At 41.9% G+C, this 19,342-nt stretch overlaps 1 protein-coding gene across 8 annotated transcripts in view; it reads right to left on the reverse strand.

Annotated features, from left to right (window-relative positions):
* RUNX2 (RUNX family transcription factor 2) overlaps positions 1 to 19,342 on the reverse strand; it is a 222,919-nt gene that overhangs the window by 58,197 nt on the left and 145,380 nt on the right. For 4 of the 8 annotated variants that reach the window (XM_050316039.1, XM_050316035.1, XM_050316038.1 and 1 more), the window contains one exon: positions 13,772 to 14,250. The exons of 3 other annotated variants lie outside the window; for them this stretch is intronic. In XM_050316039.1, the coding sequence (XP_050171996.1) occupies positions 13,772 to 14,250 (479 nt within the window). Of the gene's footprint in view, positions 1 to 13,770; positions 14,251 to 19,342 lie in introns of those variants that run through there. One more of the 8 variants, XM_050316031.1, reaches the window with a different exon arrangement.

Genomic DNA, 19,342 nt, shown 5'->3' on the forward strand with positions numbered 1-19,342 from the left:
TACAATAGAAATATTGCTTTTATAGCACTTAATCTTTTCCCTCATTTCTCCCACTGCAAGATCCCTCTCTGTTCCATTATCTGTCGGATAATTTATAAGATTGCAGTAAACCAATTTTCCCCAGTTTCTCCAGTTCCTTTTTTTTTTATTTATAGTCTTAAAACTACATAGCCAAGAACTTGTCATTTTTTCCAGCTTTGTTAAATGGTCTAGCAAAGATATTGCTTTGTCTCACTTATATCCAGTGAATTGATCTCCAACACCAGCAGTACCAGGCACTGGAGTTTACAGAGGGGCAGTGGGTTATGTTACAGTTTGAATGACCAAACCACTCACCGAAGGAGAAGAAGCCTTCCCCCTGTCTTCTGAAGTCTTCAGAACTATATAGAAACCTCCAGTCCAATCACACACACAATTTTGGGCCAGGGAGTAAGGTCTAGTTGGGATTCTGCACACAGGGGTATCCCATAGCCCTGCAGCAACAAAGACTATAACATTAAGTACTGTTGGCATCACCACTACTTAGTTGTCCAGATGACCTTCAAATCCATGGATCTAGAGGCCAAAATTCTCAGTGTTCCTAGGAAACAGAAATCCTTTCTGCACAGAGAAGGGGTTTTCCCATGCAAAAGCAGAGGCAAAATCCCACCTTTTCATCAGCATTCTCTCACTTTCTGTTTATCTTGGGAGGGCCAATCTGCCATGGTCACACACACACACACACACACATCCACAAGCACCCCCAGGTACGAGGTGCTGATCCACTCACACGCACAGAAAAAAACAATCCCCAAAGCCTGAAGGTGCATTTTAGGGTGCTTCTCCCAGAAAAGAAGCTGGAACTTTTTTATGTTACATTTTTAAGTGTTTGAGTATCACATAAGTACTACAATAATGCATAAATACATATATTGGGGAAAAAAACCCTCAATGGCCTAATCTTTAAATCTCAGGAAATTAGCTCTTGACTTAAGGAGATCACCTTTGAGGACACATTTGGCTAAAGTGCTTTCTCTTGGTCATCTGCATGGTGGAAGATATACCTTCCAACATCCAGCTTCAGTTTCTGATTTAACAGTCTGTGTAACACTTTTAATATAGTCTGTGAAACCTTTTAATAGCAATTTAGGGATTAAACTCCTGCTTCAGGAATGAGTTAGGAGGCAAGGGCATTCAAGGCTCTGCTTCCCACTGTTACCTTTGCCTAAAACACTCTGGTGGCTACAAAAGGAAAACCAGCAGGATTCAGTTCTACCATTTGTCACCTGAAGAAAATCATTCCTTTGTATATCCTGCTACTAATGTTTTCAAACCTGTACTGAGAACCCAAAGAGGGAACAGTAGAGTGAACAACTGTAGCAACTGTGGGAGAAAAAATTTCCCAGACTGCCATGTTTCTTTTCTTTTTAATTGGGATTGTGACTGTGATTGGGATTAGGATTGACCTCTTAAAGAGAATGTATCTACTGATAAGGTACTTGCCCTTTCCAGAGAAATGGCATCACAGCCTTTGAATTCTTTGACATTTTCCTCATCACAAATATTAACAAATGTGTGCATATTTTATGAAGAAATACTGATTTCTTAACAAAAACTGTAAAGCAGGCAAAACCCCTTGGAAGGAAAACAGCAACTGCATTTTAAGCTAAAAGAAGCAACTAAATATACCAGGAACTGTGGGATTCATAGTAAGATCAATTCCCTGTTCCACATATATTTTTACCCATTACTGATAATATTTCTTATTGAAGAGCAATGACTTAACAAGGTGGTAAATGCAGATGCCAATTCATAATCATATCCACATTTGTATCCTATATTTTCCCCAGTGTCTGTCTAAAGCATTACACAACTTTATTAAGTACCCATCCATTCTGGACACTTGAAAAGAGAATAATTTTAAGAAAACATTCTCAGAAGTGAACCTCTTTTCATTCTGGGAGGCAGCTGCAAATTTGGTTGCCCCCTTTCTCGTATTGCATGTGGGTGTGGGTGTGTTTCTGAGCTTCACGTCTTCCGTCTTTGAGGTTTGTTTTTTTTATTTGCAGTTGTTGTGGCAAAGAAGCACTGAAGAAATTACTTTGACACTTCATCTGCAAGACCTGAGATCTGTGGTCATTCTCATCTCTAACACAGGACCTTTGCAAGTTCAGTATTATCCTTTTCTCTGTTGGGTGCACATTTTCAGATGTCTTGAGGGACAAGGGGCACTAGGCAGGTTGCTACAATTTTCCCTCAATTTGGTCCACAACACCAGTATGGGCCTGAAAGAACACAATGGGGTGGGAGAACCCCTGCATGCATCAGTGATTAGCTCAGTTACACTCCTGGGGAAAGGATGGATCTGCTCTCGTGGGCCAGGTTTTGGTTTATAATTAAAATACTTTAACACATCAGTAACTAGAAATGCCAAAGGGCCAACAGTGGCTTCAGCAAGTCTACACTTCCCCAAAGCACGAACTGGGTCTGCTTTTAGCTTTGCTTTTTGACAGAAAGAAAGACTCAAATGTAAGATCTGAACACTGACCCTAGGTGTTCAACACCTTCTGGGGGAGCTGGAAGAGGGGGTGACTTCAGGGCCTTACTACTTCCAGTGGAAAGCCAAGATCTGAGCATGGACATCTGAGAGGACTTATGTTTAGGGTGTGCATTCATTTATCCATCTTCACCAGGGTTTCAGGCCTCAGCCCCCTGGGATGGGCATAAGCCCCCGCTGACTTCACCTAGACAGCCTCGGGGAGGTGCCATCTCCTGCGAACCACAGTCTGTTCAAGTGCCAGCAGTTTGTGTTTTCCTGTCTCTAGGTTGTCAGGCCACAGATGACCTAAATTATCTCTGTATTTTTTCTTTTCTCCAGATGGTGAGACCTGATACAGGCAAGTGTCTGAGCAGTGCATTGCCCTGGCATGGAGAACATGCCACAGGCAGAAGATCCTGTTTCCATCCTTCATCACAGGCACTGCCAACACATCGTGGGCGCAGGGTCTGTGCCACACACACGTGGATCCATGGTAACCAGGTAATGCTGCAGTTCATCAGCATGTTACCTGTTGGTATTTTCCATCATGGAGGAGCTGGTGAGCTGCTCCAGGACAGATGCCCACAATAAACAAAATGCCAGTCTTAATGTGACCATCCCCCAAAAAGTATCTTGTATAAACAAATGCAGTGCACAGAAAAAAAAAAAAGAGATGACCCTGTGCCCTGTTAAATGGAGCAACCAAAATGAGTTCCTACTTGTAAACTTATGAAAATAGCAATTGGGGGGGATCCTCTTGGTCAGGCAGAGACAGGGAGCTTTGAAACAGCACGTACCAAACCTTCTCTCACTGGCAAGGAAAGGGGTTACACAAGTTCTCCATAAACATCTTTATCTGCAGTCATTAGCCAGCAATTCTAAACATTGGATGAGTTCTCCCCTGATGTTTCACAATGGTTTTTTTTCTGGTTTCTAGGAACTGTTTTCGAGGACTGCCATTCAGCATATGAGAAAAATGTGTGGCCACGATACACAGTTCTTCTTTTCTTGGGTATTGCCCCATTACACAAATACAAAAATATCTACATCGAAATATATACATCACTGTATACCCTACTTTTCTCTAACACTTTCCATCCAATACCTACAAGCACACTACAAACATGAGTGATCTTACTGCGATTTCAAAGATCCCTGCCCTGAGGGAAATACAGTTTCTAGGCTGAACATAAGGAAAAGATGATTGAAGGGGTAGTGTGGGGAGAGGTAGAAGCATCTTCCTTAATGCCCAATATAATGCCTCATAAAACTCCCATCCTGTTTTTATCTAGGACTTTGAATTAGCCTCTTCCAGACAAATAGAAAAGACTGAGAACAAAAAACAGGGCAGAGGGGAAAGTACAAAAAAAGATGGAACAAAAATGCCATTTTAAACCACTGGCCCCAACTCAGCATGGAATCATCTTCTATGGCAAGGAGCAAATCAAGCAAATTCCTGGTTGCCTGATACTTTCTACAGCTCTAAAAAAGCTGTGAATTTTGCAGCTCTTTAAAGCAGAGGGGGAAATCCCTTCCAGCACTGCTCCAAATCCCCATGTGGTGCAGGAATTGCTGCTTAACACACAGCAATGGATCAGCAAAGGGGCAGAAGCACAGGATGGATTTTCAGTCCCGACTCTGAGATCCAGCTGCCAAGCGGTGTTGCAAAGACAGACCTCTGGAGGTTTCTCATACTTTTTTTGGCTTATCCTCCTGGTGTATTCATCTTAACAGAAATCAGCTGTTCTTTTCACTTATACAGTATTTGCAGGAGAGACTTTAGCATCTGGCCCGGCTATTATTAGAAGATGAGAACATCTTGCTCTTTAAGGAGAACATCACTACTGGTAATAAACGGACAAGGATCTTTTGCATCCAGGTTTCCTGAGATCTGTCTGGATTATTTGGGGTTTTTATCCCTTTTGTTGCAGCCTTTCTTTCCCATTTCCTCGCATTTGCTAACCAGCCTCGCACACCCTGGAACAGGAATAAAGATTGTGCTTTCCTGGGAGAAGCTGCCTCACAGCATTTGGAAGTAACAACATCATTTTCAGCTACCAAGGACTTCTTTTTCCAACTGCGGAAATCAAAAAGTAAACAAGCTGGGGGGGCGGAGGGGGTGGAGGGAGTGGGAGGGGGGTTGAGGAGCTGCCTTTGTGTTTAGGCTTTGACTTTATTTTTAATAGTGCTCTAAAGTTGCAGCCTGGAGGAACAGACACAGCCTTCCAGTACCTAAAGGAGCTATGAGAGGGCTGGAGAGGGACTTTTGACAAGGGCTTGGAGAGACAGAACAAGGTGGGATGGCTTTAAATTGAAAGAAGGCAGGGATAGATTAGATATTAGGAAGAAATTCTTCCCTGTGAGGGTGGTGAGGCCCTGGCACAGGTTGCCCAGAGAAGTTGTGGCTATCCCATCCCTGGAAGTGTTCAAGGTCAGGCTGGACAGGGCTTGGAGCAACATGTTCTAGCAGAAGGTGTCCCTACCACTGCAGGGGTTTGGAACGAGATGGTCTTTAAGGCCTCTTCCTACTCAAACCATTCTGTGATTCTCTGAATACGAATGAAGAAGAAGGGAGAGGTCACTAAGCACTGGAGTCCTACAGATGTGCAACAAAGTTTTAAACCCTTATTGTACCTTTTGTGGCCAAAGCCAAAGGCAGGAACAAACCCAGTCCCTAACCCAGAGGCTGGCGAAAAAGCTACCACCTGCACTTTGAAAGGCTTGGGGGGTGGACACTGGGGGAAGGTTGGGGGTGCTGAAATCCTGGCTCCATCTCCACACTTAGGAGATACCAAGACTTGCTGGGCACAGCCTTGCTGAGAGGATCTGGTGACAGTGGTACTGCCTCGAGCCTCCCTTGAACTGGGAGACCAACTGAGACTCCTTCCAACCAGCACTTCAGTGACCCTTCATTGATAACACCCACACTTACGGGTAGGAAAACGCTGGCGTCCAAAACCGCGGGGCTATTAATAGAGGGACTTCAGCTGATCTGCACTGGCGTAATCACCAGCTGAATTTGGCCTCGTGGTAAACATTAATCACTGGTAAGTTGCTGCAGCGTATCAGCTTTAACATGGGTTGTTTGCTTTTCTCTAAGTGTTGGGACATCCCACAAAGCTCCAGCTGCTCATCCCGAGCGAGCTGCTGGGAGGGAGTGGCCAAGGGCTGCCTCCACGGATTGCAGCGATCTCTGCTTTTCTTCCTGCCCCACCACAAATCCAGAGTAAATCTGTTGAGGCAGCACAACTTGGCCTTAACTCCACATTGTTATTTGACCAGATCAGCAGTCTGGAAACTGGGTCAATTTTTCTAAACATGTGGTTTAGAAATGTGCTGTTTCAAAGGACACTGTCCAATGGTGTGAGACCAAACACTGGATTTGTAGTAAAAAAAAGCTAAACAACAACAACAACAAAAGTCCAAAGCTCTCTGTAAACACTGAGTCCTGTGGGACACCCTGACAAAGTAGGGAAATAATAAATTCCCTGATCTATATTTAGGGAAACTGAGGCACGAAAAGAGGAGTCCCAAGTCATTTGGAGAATCACAGATGATGCTGAAATTTCCCAGCTACAGAAGTAAAACTAATTTTTCTCATCCTTACAAGTTCTTAAAATATACCTATAGGGATTTTTTTATTATCTCACATAACTGCAGTAGGGAAATTCAAGTCTGCTTGTTATTTAAGTAACACAGTCTACACAAGAAATGCAGGTTGCACTTACCCTAAGTACAATATGCAATAAATGTGCATGAGAGTAGCAGGGTAGGCCTGAGAACTTCAATTTTAAATTACGTTGTAGGTCCCAAGTTACTGCATCAGATCACCAGAAGCTTTTGGAAGTTTGGGCTTTACCCTCTTTGTATCTCACAGCCTTATTTGTTAGTGGGGCCAACTGTTTCCTATTCCCAGTGGGGTAAATGCTGAGGTCCCTCCCTCCAAAGACATACAAGTATCATAAAGAGTTCTCTTGGGAACAGCTCCATTCATCCCAGACTGACACTGCACCAGAAGATCTATAGGGAAAAGATAATTACAGAATGCCCAAGATAAATATTTTATTTTTTTTTGCTTTAAGCTTGTGCAAAACTTTTCTTGAAGATGTTGAGTAGAAATGCTCTAAGTATTTTAACTACTACAATCATCAGCATCACCTGTCCAAGGATTATGGGTTTCTAGTGGATTTGCTTATATTTTTTAACCCATCTAACAAATGTTTCTGAGGAATAACAGTCTTAGGCTGTCCTCTGCAAGCATTCAGCCAAGTGGTGAGTGCCTGAGCTGGACATCCTCACGGCACCCCTTCCCAGATACATGGTCCAGTGTGTCCTCCCCCATTCTGCAGAGCTGCTGTGACTTACGCAGAACATTGTCCTTCCATGAGCAGTCACCCAAGGGAGGGATTTCACCCCAAAATATTGATTCATTTCCTCCTGACCAGGCAGAAGGTAACTAGACAGTTCATATCAATCCTTGGATATATAACTGAAGTTATTTCTTCCTTTTCCCCAGTGAACAGCTTGATGAAAATTTTAATTGGTGCCAGCACAGGCCACCAATTAAGAGAGAGACCCTGCTCCTCACTCCCACCTCTCCCCAGGAGCTTGATTTAGGCACAAAAAAAAGCAAATTTAGGCCTGTGGCTGTTCTGAGACCCTCTGGTGTTACTCACAGCCACAGGAAATTAGAAAGTTAAAGCCAAGGCCAGCAGAGAGAGGCTGTGCAGGACTGTGTGGGACCAGCAAGGCCTGACTCCAGTGATCCAAAGTTGATCTTCAACACTCAAAACCCCAAAACAAGAAGATATTTACTGACATCAAAAAGATGGGGAAGATAACAGGAAATGTCTCTAAAGTACTCTCTCTCCTAAAGTACTTTGAGTTTTATTTCCCCCCACTGCTCCACGTCTCTGTAAGGGGCTGTCCTGCATGGTGGCCAGTGGTGGTCCTTTTGCCTCAAGTGTTTGGTTTCTGGCTAAGGTAAGAGAGGCACAAGCTGCAGAAGGGTAAATGAAGCAAAAAATCAAAAGCAACATCCCCAGCATGATATTTGACAGGAACTGCTGTACTGGATCAGAGTACTGGATGGTTTGGCTCTTCCAGCCCTTTTTTCTGACTATGACTGCCATAGGCATCCCAGAGAAATGTGCCAGAAACCAACAAAAATTAACCTTTCAGGTCCCTTTCAACTCAAACCATTCTATGAATCTATAAAAAGACAGAGGGATCACTGTAACTCCGCAATAACATGCCTATGTATGAATTTAATCCTGTCCAACCTCTTTATTCAGATTGCATTCAGCTGAATATTTGCTCTCCATACAGTCACGCAAGCACTTTTTATCTCAGACAACAACCTGTAGCAGGCAGCTCCTAGCCTGCCTTACAGGGCCATGGGATAATTTGGAAGAAGGTCTCCAGCCCAACCTCCTGCTCAAGCATCCTCAGCTCCTGGGGTCAGACCAGGTTGCTCCATGCTTTATGCAGCTGGGTCCTGTAAACCTCCAAGGACAGAAGAGTCACAATGTCTCAGGGCCCCTGCTCCACCACTCCATCAAACAAAATGAAGAAAAATTGTTCATTTTCATAGATGAGAATCTGGATTAAGTGATTGTGAAAGGAAGAATAGCTAAATTAATCTGCATGCCAGAGGGAAGCAGAAAGTCTTAGCACTAATGTTTGTAGAACAAGCCCCCTGAAAATGAAATATAGAGTAACTACATCACAGAGTGTTGATTGGTTTGCTTGCTTCCTCAGTCTTGGATCAAGCTTCCCTAAAATCAGGACTCAGCTTATGAAATGGAATGAAAGCGCTCTTGAAGACCCACAAATATTATCTCAAGCTTAAAACACCACATAACAAATGTGTAGGTCCATGGTAAAGCCAATAGAGTTCCCCAAATCAGTATCACTGACATTTAAACTTCAGAGTCAAAGGTTTCTTGAAATGATCAGAACCTCACACCTCTCTTTGTTACTATTTCGCTTTTGCAGACTCAAGAAATAGCCAAGAAGGATAAGAACTTACTATGAAACCAGGCACAAGCTTGCAAACAATTCCTGTCCTCTCCTCCTGCTGGCAGCCTCAGGTGAACTTAACCTCACCTTCATTAGCTGCATCTCCTCCTACCCCTGCCACTAAGCTGGAGGAAAAATAGCCTCCTCCCTCAGTCCCCTCCCAATAAATTTATTTCTTTGCTGCTTGAAAACTATTCTTGCCTCAGGCCATGCAAATCACAAGATTATCTGTAACTGCATTCCTCAGGTCTGACCGGGAAGAGGTGGGGATGGCTCAACCTCCATCCTGGAAGTGTCGTAAATCCCAATCCCTCCCTTCCAGTTTAGAAATCCCGGTTTCCCTGTACTTCAAACTCTGCCCACAGCCCTTTGAGCACCAGAACGTCAAGGCTAATGTCAGTTGTCAGGTTTCAGAGTTAACGAGGTAGCAAGACAAACAGAGCAGTTTGTACTTCTTTAAGAAACACAGGTTTTGATAGTTTGCAGGCGCAGGAAAAGAAGCAACATTTGAGATCAGATTTAGAAGGTGTCCTTTACCACATAAAGGTCTGGAAATCTGCTTGTTATATTTAACTGATGGGGCAACAACTCACAGGCCAGTACCCTGTCCTACCATGTGCTTGCTTTACCCCTGCCTGGTGCCAAGAGGAGACAAGGAAGAAAAAGAAGCGTAAAAGAACATTAACAAAAAAAAAAAAAAAAAAAAGCCATTTTATTGAAAATGAAATTAAAACTTCAAATTAATATTACAATCATGAGAAAATGCCAAACAATTCAATTTACAGTTGCAACATACAATACAAATAGTCCCTTTGAAGTTGAAGTAAACTGATCCACAATCATCGTCTGTGGCATAAAGCAGAGTGTGTTTGTACAATATGTGCATGAAAAGCAAATCTCGGGTGACAGCATTTGAAAAAATAAAAAATTAAAGCTTGTATTTACACAAAATGCTACAAATATTTTGTTCCAGCAGAAGTTCAAGATTGGTAAAGCATATTAACAACAACAAAAAAAATTGGAATGTCACTCATATTACCTAATGTTACTGTAAAAGTATGGTTTTGGCTGATATACTTAAAAGTACTGCATTAAAAAAAAAAAGCAAAGAGTTATCTGTAAACATGGAAGTAAACAAACATCTAAAAAAGTTCTCAGAAAATGTTAAACTGAAATGCATTCTATTTAAAAACAACATGAAATTCAAGGGGGCAGAGAATGGGGCTTCTTTGAGCTCATGGCTGATCCAGGTTTAATTATTGCTTTTGCTCATGGCTTGATGGCGCTGCAGCCCAGCGAGGGGCTGAGCCTCACTTTGCTCAGGGTGAAAGTGCAAAATTCTCCCCCACTCTAGATAGTACCTGTGGAAACTGGTCAATCTTTGCTCGGGGGACTGCTGGCAAAAAAAAAGTTCAATGGTAAAAAAGACACAGCATCTGGTCTTTTAAAGTAAATGATGAACGCCACACAAGTGATGCTGTGGGGTAAATAATTTGCTTTACTCATCCGTCCCGACCCGCTGCCCCCAATCTGGTTACCCTTAGGAGGAGGGAGAGGAGGCTTTAATCCTCCATTTGGCAAGAGACATCGTGCCTTTTGTGCTGGAAGTAAATCTTTGGTAGGATAAGAGAGCTGAAAGGTAGAAAAAGGCCATTTTTTATCTTTAAATCTATGACTGGTGCCAAAGATTGCCACTGCCTGGAGGGAAGGGCTGTAGTACCTTTGGGAAAACTCCTGCAATGCCAAGTACCTCACAAAAGCTACAATAATAAACTGATAGGATTCACTACATAGCACCACCTGGTTGGGGTTTTTGTCTGAAATCCTGATTCAAGAGCATTTCCAAGTGAACTCAAAAGCATTTTCTGAGAGCTTTGGTGAGCATCTCTGCCTCAGCTTGTACAGCTCCCTCCATTACCAGCCTGATGTACCGGGAGAGATTTTCCAAAGGCACCGGGAGGGTTCAGGAGCTACTGAAAGTCAAGAGGCTGGTGCTCCTCTGTCCGCAGGTACTTAGAAAATCCTTTCCTTCCTATCTCAAGGAGGCAGAGTCAGGTCAGCCGAGGGCACAGATCAGTCGGATCAGGCACGCGTGCCTCGACCAGGCGGAGAGAACGTTTTCAACGTCTGTCCCTAATGGTCCAGTTGAAAAACCGCGGGGACGCAAACAGAGTCCTGTCGGTATTGGGCAAAACAAAAATCTGGTCTGTGCTGGATTTATCCAGAAACAAAAACCAAGTGCTTGAATTTTACAACAAAGTCTTAAAAAAAAAAAAAAAAAAAAAAAAAAAAAAAAAAAAAAGAAAAAAAAAAGAGAGAGAGAGAAAAAGAAAAAGAGAGGAAAAAAAAAAGAAAATCTGGGTTGCTGCCTGCAGCCACTCTTAACAACATTTCAACACAAAAGCACCCTAAAAATTATTTAATATGCATACAGTAAACCTTAAAAAGCCCTTCTCAGCAATAACAAATAATGTACAAATATAGTACCTTTTATTAAATAGGAAACAGCTTGCACTGGCAGTACATCTCTTTTTCTCTTGCTTACTAAACAAAAAACAAAACTGAAATGTGTAACCAGACACTGGCTTTTTAAGTGCTGCTGAGACTAACAAACGTTACTTTACAGTTACAAATAAATGGACAGTGGTATGCTTCAAGCTACCACAAACCAACAATAAATAGAATCAATTACAGCTTCCATCTTTGAAGGAAAACTAAGTATTAGAAGAAAAACAAAGTGTCTTACTTATACTTTAAGCATACTTGGTATACAACCTTTAGAAGGTAAAGACTTTATTAATTTATTATTTTTAAGAGCACATTGTCACGCAGATTGGAGGGATGCACCATGCTAATGGCAACTCATTCAACAGCTTCGCTATTAACAAGCTCTGAGGGTGGTGTCTGGCTCTGTAATGGCTGTGCCCACTGATGGTTTATTGCAATACTTTGGAGGGAACCAAAGAACACCCAAGGAGCAGCCTGTGGGCCTCCAGCCCGTAAGGGGGCTGCAGAGAGCAGTGACTAAGGGACTAGAAGAGGAGGCACCAGCCAAACCCACCGGCACGTGCCAAACATCCCGCTAAACCAGGCTGAACATCACCTGTTTGGGGAGAGCGTGGGGAGGGCAGTTCAGCTCCCACCACATCCAGCTGATGCCATGTCACCTCCCTCTTTGATATAGCTGACCTGGGAGGGGCAAAATCTGGGCCCCTCCACGAGATAGTTTGGCAGTAGACAGGTTGGCCAAGGGGTTTGGGTGCAATCTGCTCCCCCTGTATCACGTCTGGGAGCACCAGGGTGGCTTTTAAGGTGAGTTTAGATTCAGCTTCTGCAGAGGAGAGTATTGCTGCCCTTGGGCTTGTCCCTCTAACACGGCAACAGCCTCATCAGCTTCAGAGCCACCACAGCATCCGAATGGCTCTCGCATTTAATGCTAACGGGCGGTGACTTGCCAGCAGGCAGCTTCTGTCTCAAGTTTGGAAAGTTTTTATTCCACCAAGTGGGATGAAATTGCAAGGGGAGGGGAAAATGTTTCACCATTTCTCCCTTAATCCCATTTCTGAGATATTTAACAATTCATTATTTGCAAAAATATGGGCTTTGAAACAGTTTTGATTTTTCTTTGGGAAAACAAAACAAAACAAAACAACCCTGCTGAAATCCAAATTATGCTGTCAAAACAGACCATTTTAAATATGAATCTTTTAAAATTTTGAAGTTCTGAGAAAAATCCTGGGAGAAGAAGAAATTAGGGGAAGGGTGGAAAATATTTCATCCTTCCTACCATTTTTCCAGTGTCTCCACAACTACTGATTAAAAGGCAAGACTGTGTTGAAGGCAACCAGACAGCTAATAAAAATATTTTAAACACAATATTTCCTTCATAAGTTATATAAAAAGATCCTACATCCAAAATAATTTGATGTGGATGGATTTGGGTTGGGTTTGTCATTTTTAAGTCACATTGTAAACTGGTTCACACTGGAACTGCTTTTCAGAGTTGGGTAAAGGTTTGAGGTTTACACCATTGCAGAAATGTAATAAGTAAAAAAAAAAAAAAACCAAAACAAAACAAAAAACACTTTTAGAGACCGAAGTCAATATATCATTACATTAAAAAACGTTTAAAGGGTCCAAATGTCATTAAATAATTATAAATATTCTTTTAAAGTTATATGATGATTCATGTTAGCAAACAACCTCAAATTTTACACATTTATAATTTAAAAAAATAATAAAAAGAGAACATAGCTGAACACAAATACTATGTATACCATTTTTGCTCTAGTAATATATATTGCCATTCTCATATTTTGCATAAGTAATAACATTTTGTTTTTTTGTTTTTCAAGGTTTTGGTTGTTATTTTTGGTTTTTGGCTAATCGAAGGCAAAATGAGGGGATACAAAAGCAGAAAGGAAACCCTGGGGTTGGCTCGCCTAACTTGAAAACTCAATCTCTTTAAGTACCCGAAAACAAACCAAAAAAGCAGTGAACACAGAGAAGTTCCAACCGTTAATCGCAGCAAGGCTCGGACAAGAGTTTTTTGGGACAGCTGTTTTCGTCTGAATGGATCATGGCAAAATGGAAGCAACTCGCTCTTTGCTTTCCTTTTTATGTGCACCAATACAAGCCAGGTGAATTGCACTACGGGTGTGGAGAGGGTCCCATACGTTGTATGATTGCAACTGTATCTGGAGTTCATGGTTAGTTTTGGTTTTTTTATTAAAATAAAAGGGAATGCAGCCTTTGCCTTGCATCACCATGTTTCTCCTGATAGCTGGGGAGTCCATTCTCTCCTCATTGGCAAAAGTAACTCACTAGTTATTACAAAACTCTTGGGGAAAAAAAAAAAGGAAGGAAAAAAAAGCAAAAAAAAAAAAAGGGGGGGGGTGATTTTTGTGTGGAGAAAGTACATTTTAAATATAAAACAAAGTAAAATGGTTCCAAGGGGGAAAAAAAGAAAATATGTGCTTTGATTCGCATAATCTGAAACATGGGTTGTGGTGTGTTGGTAACACTTGCGTTATTTATGGCCATTATCATCCCGTCTACACAGTTGCACATATTGGTAAAATCTTTTTCTTTCTTTTTTTTTTTTCCTTTTTTTTTTTTTTAAAGAAAAAAAAAAGACAAAACAGGCACTTCATAGTTAGTCGACTGTTTGGTGTTTGTTTTTTGTTTTTTTTTTTTTGGCTTGCGGAGGTCAGGCCGGCTATGGAAGAAATCTCAGTACGGCCTCCAAACGGACTCATCCATCCTGCCACTAGAATTCAAGACGGTTGGGGAGCTGCTGTGGCTGCCATCCGCCTCCACCCCGTCACTCTGGGTGGGCAAGTTAGGGTTTAGCAGCGTGCTGCCGTTGGACGTGGTGGTGCACGGCGGGAGCATCCTGGAAGGGGAGCGGTCCCCTCCCGGCACCATGGGGAACTGGTATGATCCTGACGAAGTGCCATAGTAGAGATATGGAGTGCTGCTGGTCTGGAAAGGTCCACTTTGGTTTTGGGAAGAGCCGGGGTAGGGTGGTGGTAGGTAGGTGTGGTAGTGAGTGGTTGCGGACATACCCAGTGACATGCCTGAGGTGACTGGCGGTGTATAGGTAAAGGTGGCTGGATAGTGCATTCGTGGGTTGGAGAAGCGGCTCTCAGTGAGGGATGAAATGCTTGTGAACTGCCTGGGATCTGAAAATGGGCCCAGCTCTGAAGCACCTAAAAAATTATAACAAAAGACGGGGGAAAACAATTCTGTAAATACCATTTTTTGTATCAAGTGATGATAGAATTTTATTTTTCTAAGATAACCCACTTCTTTTGGCCCCCAAGAGAACAGCAGATCACATCAAGCAATACATTGCAAGGAACAGAGTCATACATCTGTCTTCTACAAGCGCTGGGCCAAACTCATCCCTGGTCTAACTCCACTGATGCCAACGGAGAGAGCAGCATTGCCAACCTGAATTATTCAAAGTCACGAGCCAGGTTGGGGGAAAAAAAAATCTCTAAAATCAAGAGATTGAAAAAGAGCCAAAAAAAAAGGGGGGGGGAAATATTCTCTGAAATCAAGAGATCGAAAAAGAGACAAAAACAGGAAGATGGATTTGGATTTGGAGTTGATTTGCCTTCTGGTTTCAGAGATTTGAGGGTTACATGTCTCTGTTTTTTTGCTAGAGCCTCTCAAGAAACTCAAGTCTGGTTGCACACAAAAGCTGAGATTCAGCACAGGCTGTCAGGAGCTGGGATTTCCAGAAAAGCAGAAATTACCATACAACTCGTAATAAAGCTACAAGAGCTGGCAACACCGAATTAACTGCACCACTGACACCAGGGGAGTTAAACCGGGGGTGACTAAGACCCACTTCTTGCCTTAAATAATATATTTAGGTGAGAATGTGTTCAGCTGCTTCCTTTGGCTGAAAAATGCTGTTTGCTGCATCTGAAGGACAGGCAAGTCCACTGCACTGATAGTAAAGATGCAGATTTTACTTTTCAGAGCAGCTGATGGAAAATTACAAGCCCAACACTCTTTTTGCCGTTGAAAAAAAGTTGTTTTCATATGTAGTCACTGCAGTCTGGTTGAAAAAAAAAAAAAAAAAAAAAGAAAAGACCACACAGTTTATGGCTACTGTGCATGTCTGGATGGTAACACTGTGAATTGGAGTCTAACGCAAAACAGGGATGGGTAAACTCATTTTGCCTAATTTCTAATCCCACATCAAACACCCAAAGCTTTGGAGCAGAACTGGAAAGCAAACGTTAGTAGCTGGATGATGTGCTTAGGAGACCGTGGGATGGACAGGAGCAGAAGAAAAAGATGGTGAAAGCTCGTACTGGGAGCCAGAAAAGTGGAAAACAAAGAGGGTGTGGGAAAAGGGACTAGGGGAAAGAGGGAAAGCCCAACAAAAAAGCACAGAGTGGGAAGAGACAAATGCATCGGCCAGTATGCAGTAGACACATATTCGCATATTTATAAGGAGATGGAAAGAGCAGGGTATAACTAAGGGGGGAAAATTATGAAATCAAATGGATCCTCCCAGCACTTCCCACCTAACACTTCTACAGCTTTACAGTCCTACAGATCCAAGGCTTCACTCACCTCTTTTTCAATCTACTGAACCTGATTTAACTAAAAGGAAAATACGGCATCTTGTAGATGCCAAATTGGTGTGCTAAATACTCAGAAACTCTGTGTATCTTCAGTTTAAGATGAAGCACTTATTTTCCTTGTGGACAGGCTTCAGATCTGACTTGATGACACTGCTGAGTAGAAAGTCCCTCCAGCCCTTCTGCAATTGGTCTCCTATATTTGGTCCACAATGGTTGTTGCTACCACAAGCCACAGACTCAACAGCCCCTGCCACCTTGTGTGGCACATTTTGGGGTTTAGATCACTATATTCTCTTCTGTTCTCCCAGCTCATTGAACCCATGCCTACAACGACATCTAAAAGCAGCAGCAGGGCAAAGCTCAGGCACAGTTTGGGTTCAGGCTGGAGGACCCAGGCTACAGCCAGCTAAGGATCCAAATCACCCCGAAACCTGGGGATTGTAATCTGCCAACTCAAAAGATATTGAGTACTGAGCTTTAAATGGGCAGTAAAAGCCCATTCTAAACTCTGATGACAATGTGATTACTATTATCTTTATCAGTGACTGAATCAGTGACCTACGGGTGACTGGGTCTGTCTCCATCATCAACCCCTCCAACCACAGCTCCGTGGAATGCAATATAACTTGTACCTTTACAGCAAACACTCTACTACTTGATGCAACTCCTTTCATTCCCAACTGCAAACAATAGCCAGAGGCAATACCACCCAGATTCAAAGCTGTAATTTTGGAACACCATCCTTTATATTGTGAACAGGTCTGATATGTATCTGGATATATAAGGTTAGAACATAATTTCCCCAGCTGCTCAAAATACTGAGTTTCAATCTGCTACTGCTTATGCTCCTTTTTTTTTTTTTTATTATTATTGTTATTGCAACTCTCCCAACATGAACAGAATTGCTCTTAGTTTACCCTGATAGAAGCTAAACAGGATTTTTACAATCAAAGGTAGAGCTGGTATGAGTGTAGGGGTGTAAAAAAACATCAGTACTTTCGGTTTCTTTGCAATCAATACCTTTTTTTCTTAGTAACGAACTCTCCAAGCAGTTTTACACATTAAAAGGCAATCTCCCTCTCAGGGCAAGATCCAAATATTATCTGTATGGGTGTTGCCAAGAGATCATGTCTGTGTCGAATGGCTGGGAACGTGCACACCACACATAGGCATTTTGAATGTGGAGCTACAGACCTCCTTACATACCCTATTAAATCCACACTTGTTTGTTTTTACTGTTGCTTGTAAAGCACAATCCTATTTACCCAAAGGCCAAATAACCATAACCCTGTCTTATCTCGCTCATGGCTGTGTCTGCACAGCTCCTGCACACTCACTTCTCCAACTCCCCTCTTGCCCAAATGCCTTTTGGTGTCTCCGTAACTCCCCGCACAAGGCTGCGACTTGTTCCCAGCCTTACGTATCTCCATTGGGCAAAGATATTTTTGGAGCTCAGGAGAAGTTCTTTGAGATGCCTGTTCAAAAGCCTCATTTCTAAGTGAAACTTAGGAAGAAGTCTGGTCTAAACCTCAGCTTCTTGCCATCCTCACTGCTATGCAATCCTCCTGATGCATTTTCACCCTCCACCTCCTTTCTCTGTGCTTCCTCCTTATGTTAAGGTTGATTTTGGTTCTAACTTGGAAACCCCAGATGACTATTCATTTATATATGTTTAGCTCTATGCTGCACTGGAATGATAAATAGTTCTACTGGGTACAGCACCCATCTTTGTATATAGTTGTGAACAAACAGCGATGTTGATCAGCAATACAGTAACATGACAGTGCAAGTATATAACTCATAATATAATAATTATAATATTATAATAACTTATTCCTCTCCCCAGCAGGATTAAAGATTTATGCTAATTTTTCTGCTGTCAGAGCAAGAAAACCATTTGCATCTGTGAATTCCCACTCTCGTGATAGCTTGCATTTAATGGATGAAGTACGGACCCTCCGCCCTACATCATGGCCACAACATGATGTAACCACACTTGTGTAAAGAGAAAAGACTTTATTTTGTGCCTCCAGAAAGAGAGACATGGCAACAAGCACAGCAAGTGATCTTTTGCTATATTAGTGTCATCAGTTGCTTGTTCTTACCAATACAGAAAAAAAAATTTAAAAAGGTATATTTTTGAAAAAACAACAACAACAACAACAACATTTTACATCTGAATAAGTCCAAGTTAAACTATTTTTAAATCTTCCAAGCTGATTCCTCCCTAATATAACCTGGCACTCTGGTTTTCTGAGGGCTACGGGTTTAGAACAGAAAAGTGATCATGTTAATATGCCAATATATATGCTAACACCCCAGATTCAAGAATACCACTCCAGTGTGTTTCATATTTAGAATAAGAACAATTAAAATTCTATGTGGTTTCACTTATTTTGATTTTGATGCACTCATTAAAATCCCTAGACGTGGGCATTTGCCAGCAGCCAACTCAAATGGTTTTACATTTGCACTTGGAACACAGTTTTACCTATTGCAGCTTTGCAGCTCTGCCATTCACAGCTGCATGCGTGCCATGGTCATTTCTCTTTTGCAGTTTACAAATGCCAGCTAATGCCAATTAATGCTCAGGTCTCAACTAATAAGCTGTGCTTGTGGTTTGCAGAAAATCAGGCAACAAATTTCTGTCAGGTTTACAGCACTTTGGTCAATCGCTTCCAATTATTACAGATCATAATGTACTGTGGACAGATTAACTCTTTGTGGTACAGCAAGCTGACATCTAGTTTAAAGGGCTGCATAATAATTTCATAAGTTACAAATATTGCAATTTGCTCTGTCATTTATTGCTATAAGGTGACTACCAAAAATAAGTCCCCTTGGCTTATTGCATAGGAAATGTTTCATAGGAAAAATTTCTAGCCCATCAATGCAGAACCATTGGATGCACGAAAACAGAGTGATGCTGTGTTCAAGAGTCACTGAACAGGAAATTCATCTCTTTATAATTAAATATGTTTACCAGTAGTTAACTAATTCACTTGTGTTTTGGGGAGCTTCAGTGTTAAAACATTCACTGAACTTGATACTAGATTTTGTTGTTTTTTTTGTTAAATAGTTCAATTCAGGCTGGGCCATTGTAGCAATGGACTTATTAAAATTGTTTTTTCCTTCCCTAACATCTACATCTCTGAATTATATGTGCAGCCTGGATTGTTTACAGCTGATAATATCTCCTCGGATGGAGCATGCCACACACTTCACATGATGAGACCATTTTCAGTCTCTTACAGCTTTGCCAAACTTTAAATGTTCTGGCTGAAATTGTCCATGCTGGGCGTCTGTCTCGGTCTAAATTGTGATTTATGCATTTATTTGTTTTTAAAATTTCAGCTGAAACTCTTCTGCTGGGAAAAATATATTGTTTTACTAATCTTAAACTCTGAGGAGCCTTCCTTTGAAAAGCTGTACCAGTTCCATGCTTTGAAGTAGGGACTTGAACTTTGGAATAGGAGTGGCTTTTGTGTGAGAGATGTTACAATGAAAATCCAGCCAAATATGAACAAATCATAAGCATTCTGACTAAAAATGGGCAGAAGAGTCTGTGCCCCTACAAAGACACTTGTCTAGAGACTGGAATGAAATACCAGAGTCCCAAATCCCAGCCTTCTTTTCTGCAAATATTGCTGAAACATGGGGATATTGCCACCCATCCCCATGCCAGCCTCATGAAGGG

Source organism: Myiozetetes cayanensis, unplaced genomic scaffold (assembly GCF_022539395.1).
Source record: "Myiozetetes cayanensis isolate MyiCay16 unplaced genomic scaffold, myiCay2020 scf2-11, whole genome shotgun sequence".
Classification (NCBI taxonomy): Eukaryota; Metazoa; Chordata; class Aves; order Passeriformes; family Tyrannidae; genus Myiozetetes; species Myiozetetes cayanensis.